Raw genomic sequence first — 14,302 nt, forward strand, 5'->3', positions numbered from 1 at the left:
TTCAGACACGGAAGACATGCACTGAAGATCAGTGAGGTACAATCATAGACAGAACCTTAGCAAAAATAACACACTGATCTGTACTCACTACTGAAACAGACAAGTGGTAAACACTAATACAGAAATATCAAGGAAAATTCTCCTTTTTGCAAAATACAATTCAAGAGATGCCAAAGATAGGTGCAGTATAAAACAGTGTTCCCAAAATTTTTCTCCTCTGCCTATATGGCAGTTTCTCCTCTTATGTCTCTCTCTTTCAGTGAGAAAATCTCTTATTGAAAAGGCTCTGGCTCACATCCTTAATGTTCAATTATTTGAGCTACTGAACACTCATTATTGAAATTAGTGCAAATTAAGCATGTGGTAATGGCATCAAATCATGATAGCATCACTCTTTATGACAGTACATAAGCACTCGCTTTTCTGAATTATGGTCTAATAACCATACTAATTAGGAATAGGTTTAAGTGTGTGCTTACGCAGCGATGGTCAGAATAATATGATTTCCAAAAATTGTGATCCYGGCTACGAGTAAACAAACTTTTATCCAGGTAAGTTTGAAAATKATTGTAGCATCTGACTCCAATTAATTATACTGTCTGTTTTTGCATTTTTTTTTTTAAATTATTACTTGGATTTCTTGAAATCATTTACATGCAGATTAGAAAGAAAATACATAGAACTAAAATAACACATTTATTACATGCCATGTTGCAGTTTACTGCATTTCCATTCTTATTTGCACTCATAGTACTATGGRAAACTAAAATTATTTCATCAGAAACAAATGAAACACAGAAAAATTTGTCAACAGACAGAAGCAAGTGTATCCATAAGCCAAACAACCATAACATTCAATAGGTTTAATACTCCATTACATTGTTCCACAGAAATTAGAGATGAAAGACTTCTTATCCATCCCTTGCCAATTCTGAATGTTTTCTGTTCTCCAATTCAGTCACTGGAGGCTGATTGGCAACTGACAACCACATAAATAGAAAAAGCTAACTAGATGAGCCAGAGGAGAGCAGGCTGTGAAATTTGTGTTTCCTCTTGTGAAGTGCCAAGTTCTTTTAAGTTTCTTTTGTTTAAAGGTGAATTAATGAAACTCAGGGACTCACTAAATCTGGGCCTTGCATTGTAGAGYGAGCTGACAGCTTTTCAAGCACATATTCGACATGCTGCTGCTGGAGCCACCTTCATCCCTCCTACAGAGGAATGTGTTTAGCATGCTGTCAAAAAGCATCAACCTACATTTTGGAATTAAAACTGACATGGACTGAACATTTTCTCAAAATAAGACTCTAAAAACCAATAAATTATAGCAGATCAGTATTGTTAATGATACTGCACTTTTACGCTCAGTCAGAAGAGTTTGATACTCAGAAAGGTCATACCACAAATAATGTCAGCCATCATCTCTCAACCACTCCCATATTTCATCAGCTAAATACCAAAACAAAGTTTTCATTAAAATTGGATCTTCTGTCACCCTTCCTTCCAGTACAACTGCACATAGTCTCTGATTCTCTAATACACTTTGGGGTCGAACACTGGARTAACATTTCCTGTATCATATCTTAATGTGCCTGGTACCAACTASAATATAAATACAATAATCCTTTCTAAGAAATTCAGAGGAGGGAGCACATTCAATAGAAATATTGAGGGGCGGCCTTCATGTAACATTTTCTATTCTTAGCTATTAATCATGTCTTTATCTTTAGTACTGAACATCCTTACCTACAGCCAAGTGCAAATCCCATTAATCCTCTTTAAAGATCTGTAAGTTATTCTGTGTWATGCTGACTTTTACTTAACGCATATCTTAATTTTACAGTGATTTTTTTCAAGCTCACTGGAGACCAGTTTCTTTTAGAGAAAGGAGAAAAGACTGCACTTTTCCATGATGAAGACAACGGATTTAGAAATAGTAATGAGATACCAAATGCTGCCAGCCAGCCATGATCAGCATCAAGATGTCAGTCCAGAAAAGGTACCACTGACAGATTTCTACCACAGCTCTCACCACAGACAACTGGTCCTATGATTCTGAGGGGATGTATCCCATATTGGAGAAGGTTCTGCAATGCATATGGATTATTTTAACTCTCCCTCCATAACACATCTTTTCCATCAGAAACAAATATCAAGAAGGTAATGACCCAGCAAACCATACCACATGTTCAGTACGTTAACATCACTTGGGTTTGGCTCTGTGAGCAGGATACACAGCCACAAATGGAATCTGCAAAACCATAGTGTGTGCAAAGGGGACCTGAWCACACAATGCACCCTTGGGACTGGAGATTTAACACAGTGATTTTGAGTACAATGATGGTAGCCCTGTTACAGATCTTCCAAATTCTGTTGATACAAATTCTTCCAACTGCAGAGTTACGACTTTTTCTCCAACGCTGAGTATGAACACGACAAAGGTGAGTGTGGGAAGATCATTATGCTTAATGGACAGAATCTCGGCCAACACCAATCTGTTTTCCATGAAATGAGCAAGCAGTGGCAGGACGGCAAGAATTTCTGAAGGATTAGCCCTCTTGGACAACTTCGGGGAACTCACAACAATGAAGCAACAGCAGATGGAGCACAGATATAAATGTAATCTAAGGTTGAAAGCCAAAAGTCTGTATCCATGGTCAGGATAAGACAAGCTCAGAATTACCCTTGGGTTTTYTGATATATCCATTTCTTACTGCTCCAATATCTGCATTCTGTATAAATCTGAACATATTAATTATGWCCTAATCATGCTTTTTAACATACTGCAGAGAAAAAATGGCTGATGGAAAAGAGAARTGTTGCATTTCAACTTTTTAAAATGAGGGATTAATAAAATCATCATCTTATGGATAAAATGGATGAGAGTAACTAATCCCATTTTATTAAGTCTTTCTTTGTAAAGGTGTAAGAGATGCTACAAAATCCATCTGCATTATTATTTAGGATTAAAACCGAGAGCTTATGTAGGACTGCCCAGTTAAGTACCATAACCTCTTGACTCTGCATTTTCTTAGAGCTGGAAAAATAYGTGTGTAGTTGTGTTCAGGAAAGATAAACCTTAGGGATATTTATTTTAAAATTWTCTCTTAAAAATACCAATATCACTCCTACAGTTGATCACAAGAGGGAGACTACATCATCATATTTCCTCTCATTGTTTCAAATTTTTTARGCATACAAACAATTTGAGTCATTTTGGACCAGCTCTAATCTTTGCTCATTTAAAAGTATTAATGACTACTCAATTACCTTTTTTTTGTCTGAGTTTGTCAAACCTCTGAAATTTACAGATAAAGGTAGCCAATCCAGTAAACAAGATTGAACAATGCAAAGGCAGTTGGAAAGAAGATTCGAGAATAGGAGTCAATTTTTGCTATACGGATGTGTATTCTTCCTTCTCGCCAAGATCCTGTGCGGCAGTCTTCAAAACAACAAAAGAAACTAGCACAGTCTTTTCCTTCTAGGCACTCATATCCATAATCATCATCACGTTCAGGGAGATGATTAATGTTATTAATGGGAATTAGTGTTGATCCAGGTCGAACAGCAATTGCAGGTGGTTTCTTAAGGAGAAAAAAAAAAAAGGGAAATACAGTTTTGTGTGGTTTTATCCTCGCATTAAATAATTCCATAGGCTTTCTATGACAATATAATCACCTTCAGTACAAAATACAGAAATTCTAATATTCAAGAAATCAGTTTAGGTAGCTTAGCAAATTATGAACTGCTGTATATAATTAGTGAATGCAGGCAAAAGATCATGAATGRCTTTCACCTGCCACAGTGAAAACTGGGTTGTGCTGGGATTTGGGAATAGTMGATAATTAGTTACACAGACAGGGTTAGCTGATCCCATCTACAMAACACAGACAAACACCTTGAAGTCAGTCACTGCTTGACAACTGAGTCACAACCACGTCCACAAGCAGGCTGCAATCATCACTGSTACAGGAATGATGGTCTTCCCATCTTTTGGAGTCTTTAGAATGCAACTGGATGTGTTTCTGGAAGCTACATTTTCACAAAAAATAAAAAAGCTAATGGGATTAGCATGGACTCACTGGTGAAGTTTAACAGATTCAGACACCTAAGGCCAGGCTATGCCATCTAACYCTCAGATGTGAAATCCCTAAATAATATCCCCCTAAATAATCCCCCTTTAGAATACAAGACATGAYTCCTTAGGAGAATGGCCCTCAAGTCTGATTAACTCAGCTCTTAATTCTTACTTTCACTTTCATGGACATAACAACCCTTCTGTTTCTGTTAAAAGCTAAGTATAACATATGTTAATAATACTCATTAAAAAAATCTGGGTGGTTTACTGCCTAGAACATACAGTGTTTGCTATTCCCCTACTTGGGACTTTTGCCTTTTCACCTTCCTTTTACTCACACCAACACAAYCCACCATTCCTCCTTTTATTACTTTGTTTCTCCAGAGTTTTATACACATCATCCTTATTTTCCTGAATGTTTCAAAAAGCAATCTCTTTCTTCATYTGTCCTTTTTCTTCTCCTTCTAAATCTCATGGTTGCTTTAAACTACTCCATAATCTTCTTTCAACTTCCCCCACCCCGCCCCAGCTTTGGCATCTCTTCTAAAATCTTCAGGCCAAGAGAAAGGTTACATTAACACTACCTCTTACATTGTGTTCTCTTTTCTACCGTCTTCATATTTTGTAATGTAATGAATTAAAACAGCAGGAAAGGAAGACGTGAGAAGAACTAACTGGATATTTAAGTGTAAAGAACAAGTTCTCTTAACCAACTGTACTTGATAGGCAATGAAAATATATGAAAAAAATCTGAAAAGTGGGAAGCCATCATTTAGTTTCTTGCTATGCTCTAGAGTCCTGTTGTCCCACTTCTTGGGAATTACTTTGGCCAGTACAGASATCTCTATACATTGTCAAGGTGACATTCTGTTGCTGCAGGGGCATTTTACCCAATATCCCAAGGGATGATGTTTATGCAGTGCAGTATCCGTCATGTTTTCAGATTGCTTTATTTAAACAGTGTCTTTACCTGAGAAAGATTCACACAAACTGATGTTTCAAAACTTATTATACATGATGACCTAGGGAGCTAATTCTCATCCTAAAGGACCTAATTATTCTTTTCAGTTATGATAAAATACTGACAACACTAAAAAAGAGGAATTACATGATTCTATACTAATTTGAGGCATTGTCAARAGTGTTTATTTTTATAAAACACAAAAAGTATGTTCAAATTTTTTTAATGTTAAAAAAAAACATTTTTCTGTTGAATATAAATARGGGAAAATGCTTATTTCTGATTCACACCTACTCTGGTTTTACAAAAATTTTCTGACTGTTGGTTCTGCCCATGTGAGATTCATGACATGAGTTGTTTCTACTAGTGGGGTAAAACAGGAATCCCCAACACAGAAGCACCCTGAGAGAGGAAAAAATTGCAGTGCTGCTTTTCACTGTTCACATCACCAGCACAGACTGGAGGCGGCTCAATTACAGGTTAGAAGAGGTGGCTTGAGAGAGGCAGACCCAGTCATCCTATAGGCTTAACTACCTACAGGAAATACTTAAAATGTGTGTAAGAGGAAAAGTGAGGGAAAAGAGGAAAAAAGACCAACACATCCCAGTAAAACAACTTTATAAAAATTGGCAGAAGCTTAAAAAAAACCCAACACCCACAACATGTAGACACAGAAGCTGATTTTTTTATGGACGTGCCTGCTGACATTGTAGATAAAACTCCCTGTATTGTGAGAAGCATTTATAATACACTCTGATAGGATCAAACCTCAATTATTCTGCAATAAAACTAATACAAGTACAAAAGAAAGCAGTTGTCTGTGGAGATCATGGCACAGGTGATACATTCTCTTCAGRTGAAGTGATGATCAGAACAAGATCCACAACTAATTAAGTTTAATCTTTCCTGCCCAAACTCATTATCATTACTAATGTGGATTTGCATAAGCCAATTCATACTACCTTTCTTGAATGATGCCAGGATGTAKTTTCTAAGATAAAACTGTTGTAATCATCTGTGAAATCTCAGGTTGTTTTTGTAAGATCATTTGTTGCCATCAGTTCCTGGAATAGTAGCATTTTATTGCATTTTGCAGTAGGAATAAAAGATCTATGCAAGGCAAGTTTCCCAAGGAAAAAAATACTCATAAATGAGAAGTTTTCAGAAGGAATTAAAGTGGCTTTTTTAATTAAATGGGGCTAACATATCTGTAGTGACAAGACAAAAAGAATTAATAGAAGCCTTTGACAAAAATAAAGGGTGAAAAAGTGTGTGGGGGAAAGTATTTGTAATTTTATGACTTCCCATTAACTAATTAGTTGCTTTCTTTATTTATTTGGAGCAGTAAACAAATGGAGCAATATTTTATTACACATCACCAGAAAAACTGCTATGTATCAAATTGGAATCCTTTCATCTAAGTATATTAAATTTAWTTCTCCCTTTTTTAGCATAATCTCTTTATCTTGTATGGTCTTACAACCATAACATTCTGGAACATGTTTAAAGAATTCTGTGCAAAAAGATTCTTTTTTTYCAACTTCTTAGAAAGAAAAAGCATTGTTTAAGAACCCAGTGAAGCATAATTGAACAGTGTTTTGAGTATTACATTGCTAATTTTAATCTTAGTGAAAATTCCGGCTATTTATTCAGTAAGTTCCATCGTTTCTATCTCATCATTATTCCATATTTTAAATTTTCATATTCACTGAAAATCTCCAAGCACTTGGCAGATTATTGCACACATGGCTGATGTGTGAACAGATTCTGGAAAGTGTCATTACTTCATTCAATAGAACATACTTGCAAACTGCTTCAGTGTCTTCATTTGTCAGCAGCTGATCTTTAATATCCCCCTRGTTTGAATAAAGCAGTATTTGTCTTCTCTGCACTGTGCATGCCAAGAGCAGGCCTGCTCAGCTCCCTGCTCAGTTTGTGAGGTGTTGTTGAGAGCAGCCTGAAATGGGATCTGTTGCGCTGTCACTGGGACGMCCCCACGTCCTGCAGCTCTGTCACCTTTCACCCTCATCACTCAGYTGCGGTCCTTGACCAACCCTGCCTTCTGCCCCTTCTCTTGTGCCACATTTGTTTCTACCACTAACAGAAAGGAGGTTTGAGGTTCCCATTTTCCAGTTTTCCTGGTGTTGCTGGGTTCCCTGAGGATCAGAGAGATGTCTGAYGGAGTCAGCACAGGGCAGTATCAAMCCTTCACCACTAACCTTGTCCTAAATACACAGCTGATCCACTTGGAACAGCTCACCAAGTGAGYCTAAGGGCTCTCATTTCCCTGGCATCAATTCCCAGCAGTCTCACTGCCCCCATAAAAGAGACTCCCACTGCAGCATGGCTCAGAATGGGTGAACCAGTTCTGCTGACATGACTTGCAGAATGGATATGGTTCATAATAGGATTTCTGCACTTCTGTATCTGAAATTACTACTGCAATTTCATATCAATTTYTGTTTCATCTTACAGAGTTGCTATGCAGCCTTCTTCCAGAAAAGGCAGCTTGTATTATGGTTCAGGTATGCTCCTGCATCCTTTGATGAAATTATTCAGAAGGGAGCTTTATAACATTGTCCTTCCTCTTATTCTCTCCAATGTTTTCTTATTTTAAAGACTATCTTTAAATATTTGTACTGACTTGCAACAATAAATTCTTTGGAAATTATAGTATTTTTACTACACAAAGAGAAAGCCTCTTAAAATTGAATGTTTGATTCTGGGATATGTGGGGATCTACCACACAAACATCAACTTGTAAAAGCAGAAGGTTCATTTAACCAGAAAGAAATACGGAAGCAAATTTAGAGAAGAGTTAATGAGGAATTTCCGTASTAGAAGAGATTCCGAATTCTGACCAAAAATAAACATTTTTTGCTTTGCAAAGCTTTGTAAGACTCAGGTGATGCAGACCCAAAGAAATTCTCATACAYTCAGTCTATTCACATCATGTTTACTGCTACACTTTCAGCTGTGGGTCTCTGCCAGGTGCTGTTTCCAGAAGCACCGTGCCCAGGCAGAACCATTCCATGTGCACACACTTCATGGGCAGTTCTAAAGGCACCAAGGGCATGGAATATTATATAAACCACTCTCCACCTTAGGCTCATGTGTTTTCATTCACATAAGAGTGAAATAATCTAAACTCTTTGCTCATTAGTTGTATTTTCACAAAGTTAGTATGAGCCCCCAACTGTAAAGAAACGATAAAATAAATATTAGTGTTAATTATCTCTGAACATTAACTTTTCTACTTAAGAATCAGTCTCTCAAAATAAATRATACAATAAAAAGCACTCTGTACTTCCTTTTTTTTTTCTTGTTTGACTAAACTTACTGATGGCTTAGGTTTTGCCTTCTTTTCTTTTCCTTTGTCCCCTTTTCTGTTGCTGGTAAAGTAATGCAAGGTGCCATATTCCATCAAGGCAGCAAATACGAAAATGAAGCAAACTGAAACAAAAAGGTCCATTGCTGTCACRTAGGAAACCTTTGGGAGTGACTTCCTAGCAATTGTACTCAGAGTTGTCATGGTCAGCACTGTTGTGATCCCTGTTTGAGAAAGATAGAAAGAAAAGAAGGCAGAGAGAGAAATGCATAGGTAATTCAAATATATTGTCACAAAAAATGTCATCATATTAGCTCTTAATTCAATGATGAGTTGTAGAGGAACTGAGCCATATGCACTATTGCAAGAAACCATCCCTATGGATGCAGCAGCCTTCATGTGATCATAGAGAAATCAGCACATTTCACCTTCCCTTTAAATACTTCTATTGTCAGCACACACTGAAAAAACAGTGACACTAAGTTTGTGTAATTTTATAACTCTGACATAAAATGCACACACAAATACAGTAAACGAACAGGTACAACTAAGCACACAAATTTTATAAACACAAGAAAGTCCTTTAGCTCTCAAAAGATTAAAATATTAAAAAGGATGCATTCAGAAATAAAAGGTGTGTTATTTATCAATGATTTCAAGCTTTTGGTAAACCAGAAAAATGAATAATGTTTTCATTTCATTGTTCATGTTCATTTCATTTCATGTTCATTGTCTGCTTCTAACAAATAGCAGATCAAATTAGACAACATTCATGGCTTTCTGGTCTCATTCTCTAAGTTATCAGATATGCTTTCAACACTGTGTCTTAAGTAATAGAAAACATTTCCCTTGATTGCTTACATACAAGTTAATTAAAAGAACAAACTGGCCTTAATAGCTACGTGCTCAAAATCTCAACTATAGCACTCTTCACTGGTTTCACATTTAGAAGGTGTTAACACTTTCTTCTTGTATTTGATGCTTCAGGGAGATGCAAAGCTTTTCACATAGTAGTCCAAAATTAATGAGTGACCTTTCTTTTGGAGAGCAATACTTGAACACAAAATAATTTGTTATTTACATGCATAGGATTATTAAAACAAGTGTTACACCAGTCTAAGACAGTCTAATRCTTATAAATCTAAACATGGAATCAGTGGTCACTATGGACTATTCCTGCAGCAGGAAGGCTGCAGATTTCCAACAGATTTCCCAATGAAATCACATGCCTAAAAGGGCAAACAGATAACCACAGAATTCTTCAAAAGTGGTCCACTCCCACTAGATATTTCTGAAAATCAATTAGACATTTCTCTGTACAGCTAAATATTTAAATATCTTTAATCACCTCAAATGTTTTGCTCTGGGAAACCTCAATCTGCCAGAATCTTCCAAAGTATATGGGAGAGAGAGGCCCAAGCCTTTTCAGTGCACCAGATCCCAGCACAGCCTTTGTGTGGAAAGTGGCACCCACCATTCACTGTATTGGTTTCCATTCAGAGAGGACAAAAAAGAGAATTTTTCCAGACTTGTCTGCTATGTGAAAGRCATATTGGAGCTGTCACAGGGAGTAGACCTTCAACAGCAAAACAGCTACTTGCCACGATAGACTTTGTTTAGTTTTGGCTTTTTTGTAYTAATTTCTTTTTCCATAAAATTGTGTCTATGTTACAGGCACTCTCTTTCTCCTTCACCAGAACATCTGCATGTGAGAAAAGTCAGCCTACAATCTGTCAAATGATGGCTTTTGGATGTTCACAAGAAAGGAGTTCAGAGTTACCTGCAGGGAGCTGTAAATAAGATATTACAAATGTTTGTATTTCATCTCAAGTAGATGAAGGCTAGTACTGCTGAAATGGGAGTTTGAAAACTTCAGCTTAACCATGATATCAAAGGCAGATTCTAGGTTCATGGCATATAAAAAGTACTTTGAAGAAAGAACAAACTGGATACAGAACTAGCAGGATACCAATAGAACAGTTTTTCCTGTTAGAGCTATGGTCTTATRRTTTGTCAGAACCCACAATGATGTCMAATGATTAGTCAGTCAAAGAAATCTGATGAGATTTCTACATCAAGRTCTGAAACTATCAAAAGTAACTTTCTCTTATTTATTCAAGACTTTAGTCTCTTCACTTAATTTTGCAGCATTTTAAATAGCAGAAAGTTAGAGTCCAAGACTTAGATTTTCTTCCCTTACCTTTTTATTAGGCTATGCTCATTTTTGTTTAGTTTCTTGACTCATTAATCTTGCAGGCTTTCACGTGGTCCAGTTTCAGTGGGGAAGGCAGGGAGTTAAAGTGTGAACTCATGTTTCTGGCAGTAAATGATCTTGTAGGGTGAGAATGATGTGTTCACAATACTATAGCTGATGAGGAAAATTAACTCACATCTCTCACTTCCTCAGATACAATTCTCAGCTCTTGACCTTTCCCCCAGAGTAGGTCAGACGTGTCACTAGTTCTGCTACAAGCATCTGTCGCTGCTGGGCTCAAAGCTGTGTCCTGTGCACTCCATGTGTCCATTTATCAGGATTTATGTGGGGACTACAACTTTTCTCCAAGGCAGCACAAGAATCCTAGACAGTCAAACTTCGGAGAYGACACCATGCTAAACAGGTCAGCCAAGGTGACACCAACACACAATTACCTTTGTGGGGGAACATACAACACACCTCAGTACTGCCTGTAGTAAAAGCAGGAGTTTGTATGAGTTATAGGTTTCACTGCTTGAAGTGAAACCTTGGTTACAGATTTTCTGTCCTCTCCTGGTTCTAAAAGAATAACTGAATCATTCTATTAAAAAAAAAAMCMMAAMMMMMAMMSMAMRMACAAACAAACAAACAAACAAACAAAMCCCAACAAAAAAACAATACCAACAAAAAAAAAATCCCAATGAAAGAAAACAAAACCAGATTTTCACAATTTTTGCCCATGTAGTAATGACTTTGTTACTACATGATGCTAAGTGGTGCTAATAACTGTCACACTAATAATTGCCACATAGCAGTCCCTGGAGATGATTTAAAAAGCAAAAAGGAGAAAACATATATTTATGTGAACAACTGCAGATCCACAAGGCTTGGATAAGGATTTCCACGGTCAGCATTGCCTGCTTAAGACCTGCTGTGCAACCACAGCAGGATTCTCCTACTCCCAGTCTTGCMGTTCAAGGGAAAAAATGACCAATGGTCATGATCTGAAGGGGAATAAACTGTGGTTAATTTATTCCCTGCTGCAGGTTTGTATTCTTTGGGAGTACCAGATCATTCAAGGCTGAAAAAAGACATTCTTACCAAGAGAAGTTCTTGCAGGAACTGCATCCTTATTGATCCAAAATGACACCCATGAAAGAACAACTGTGAGTATACAAGGAATGTATGTCTGAATAGTAAAATATCCCATACGTCTGCTGAGATCAAAGAATATTGTCATAATAATATAATCACCTAAAAATRATAAAAAAAAAGAATTWAAAAATTTACARTACATCTAATATGGTTTTCAGTTGTATCTTCATCTCTTAGTCTTGTTCTACGTAGATACTTCACAAAATAAAACTCAACACTTTGCCTTACCAGACAAGGTATGAGAAATTTCAGTTGTATTTCGTAGCCCTACAAATGCAAACTGATACAATCTCCAGTATTTTGGATCTGCTACTTCAACAGAGGTTTTCTTCCATTTGTATTCAATTTCATTTCTAGGATATCCATCTAGAATAACACAAAACAAATCAAACATTCAGCCATAGAATGTACCAAAGCATGTTTTTTGATCTCTGAAGTTACTTAGAAACTAAAACAGGGCTACATATAAAGTGGATCTGAGATGGCCTATGTCCTCCTGTTACACTTAAAATTTAATCTCAAAATATGCAGCCTCAATTTTAAGCCTAGATAAATATAAGATCAATCAAAAACCATGTGAATACAAGTGTTTAGAAACTATATACATGATACTCTCGAACTCCAGTAATAAAAACTGGCTCAGAATCATCATTATGAATTAATACATAAATGTAATTACATTATCATTAAGTGATCAGAAGGAGCTTAAAAAGACAGCCATTTATCAGTTCATAATTTGATGGCCTAGGGAGACCTCCTKAAAGGAGKCTGTAGCAAGGTAGGGAGTTGGCCTCTTCTCCCAGGCAGCCAGCAACAGGATGAAAGGACWTGGCCTCAAGCTGAGACACAGGAGTTCAGGCTGGACATCAGGAAGAATTTCTTCACTGAAAAGTTGTGAAGCATTCGAATGGGCTGTCCAGGGAGGTCGTGGAGTCACCATCCCTGGAGGTGCYCCAGAAATGTCTGGACGTGGCACTTGGTGCTGTGGTTTAGTTGACAAGTGGATGTTCATTCATAGGTTGGGCTTGATGATCCTGRGGGTTTTCTCCCGATTCTATGATTACAGTAGCACAATTCCTCTWGGATTTTTTATTCTTTTTTAACATAGTTTGCATCAAAAAAATAGAGCCTGAAGGCTGTGGATTTGCTCACATTGAGTAAGTCCCACTGAAAGGAAAAGGACTTCTTATACTGATTCATTATTCACAGGAGCAGGTTGAAGAAGTCATTTCTTGCTTTTCCTTTTAAGTTTACCACATGGAACTGATTCAAAGCTGCCAAGTCTTGCAGGMGTAAGAAAACAAAGTTCTTCCAGGGCAATGCATTTCCATTAACTGGAATGGGCTTTGTATTAGACTCCTAGGCAGTAAAACTACTTCTAAAGTTGCAAAAAAACCATGTGATTCAACTTATTCATTAATACATTAAATAATRCAATAAATCTAGTCAAAACATGAAGTCAAAGTTCTTTCTATCGCTGCAAGGCTTTAAAAAGTAAACATTTGCTCTCTTGTTGCCAAAATTTAAGGAAATTTAAAGCCTGAATGTAAAGAGGAAAAAGAAAAGTGTTTTACCACCTACAGCTTGAAAACTCCAGAGGACAGGAGTGTTCATCCATAGGAAAATTATGAAGCTGAAGATAACATTCAGCATTAATTGTCAACCTAATTAGTAAAGGAAAAAAAAAAAAGGTTATATTCAAGAATTCAGACACGTCAGGCTACATAGTAAAGAACACACACACAGAAATAAATTATGCCAATTAATTGGTATTATGAATAGCCTCCTGTGTATCAGCAAAACCATATCCAGCATCAGCACCAAAGAAAAAAACAAGAACTATTATTGCATGCAACTTGAGGATCAGTGTTGTTTCAATTGGTATTTCAAGCYACCATTTCAAAAATTTCGGTTCAGGGGCACCTCTCAGCTCTACAAGAAATAGGGGATAAAAAGGAGGGTCTAAAGAGAGGGGAAGGAGGAGAGATTATGATAGCAAATAAAGGAAGTTTYTGTAGAACACATTTATGAGGCTAAATTGTGTTTCACATCATTTTATCTGGTGGCATAACACAAAAGAAAAAAGGTGGTGACATTGGACTTACTCAATACTCATGGAAGCAATTCTAGTGCAGACAGTATTTGGATAGGAAAAAGCAGACTTGATGTTTCTACTCATGTAATGTCTAAGGCATTAATATAATTCACAACTTATAAACATTTTATATTTTRAAATTCACACTTATAAACTCACAATTGTGTGAATTGAATCATTTTCTGCTTTTGAAAATGCTAKCACAGATTTCCACAGGACTTCCAAGCAAACAGTGTAAATCATTAGCAAGCCAAAGTAAGGGGCTAGACCCCAAACTAACTTCTTCGCATTTGAAATATCTCCTCCTTTGGTGGTAACACTGTGTAGAAGGTCAGAATGTCTTCTAAAACCAACTTTAAAAATTACCATAATGCTCACATACTTGACTGTGAGCAATGCTTACATATTACACAAGAAAGGATGAGAAAAGATTCTGAGACATGCCAGATAGTTGTATGTCTCTGAACTAAGTATTTATTCTACACAGACTGCCA

The 14,302-nt window shown here is 36.7% G+C and overlaps 1 protein-coding gene across 1 annotated transcript in view; it reads right to left on the bottom strand.

Annotated features, from left to right (window-relative positions):
* Window positions 1-3,302: 3,302 nt before the first annotated feature.
* Window positions 3,303-14,302, bottom strand: part of GABRG1 (gamma-aminobutyric acid type A receptor subunit gamma1) — a 54,028-nt gene continuing 43,028 nt past the window's right edge. The window contains exons 5-9 of the mRNA XM_057366738.1: window positions 13,295-13,377; window positions 11,942-12,079; window positions 11,660-11,812; window positions 8,377-8,588; window positions 3,303-3,581 (exon numbers count right to left, since the gene is read on the bottom strand). Of these exons, the coding sequence (XP_057222721.1) occupies window positions 3,303-3,581; window positions 8,377-8,588; window positions 11,660-11,812; window positions 11,942-12,079; window positions 13,295-13,377 (865 nt within the window). The remainder of the gene's footprint in view (window positions 3,582-8,376; window positions 8,589-11,659; window positions 11,813-11,941; window positions 12,080-13,294; window positions 13,378-14,302) is intronic.

Source organism: Malurus melanocephalus, unplaced genomic scaffold, assembly GCF_030028575.1.
Source record: "Malurus melanocephalus ecotype Western Australia unplaced genomic scaffold, MMel_1.1 scaffold_71, whole genome shotgun sequence".
NCBI classification, from domain to species: domain Eukaryota; kingdom Metazoa; phylum Chordata; class Aves; order Passeriformes; family Maluridae; genus Malurus; species Malurus melanocephalus.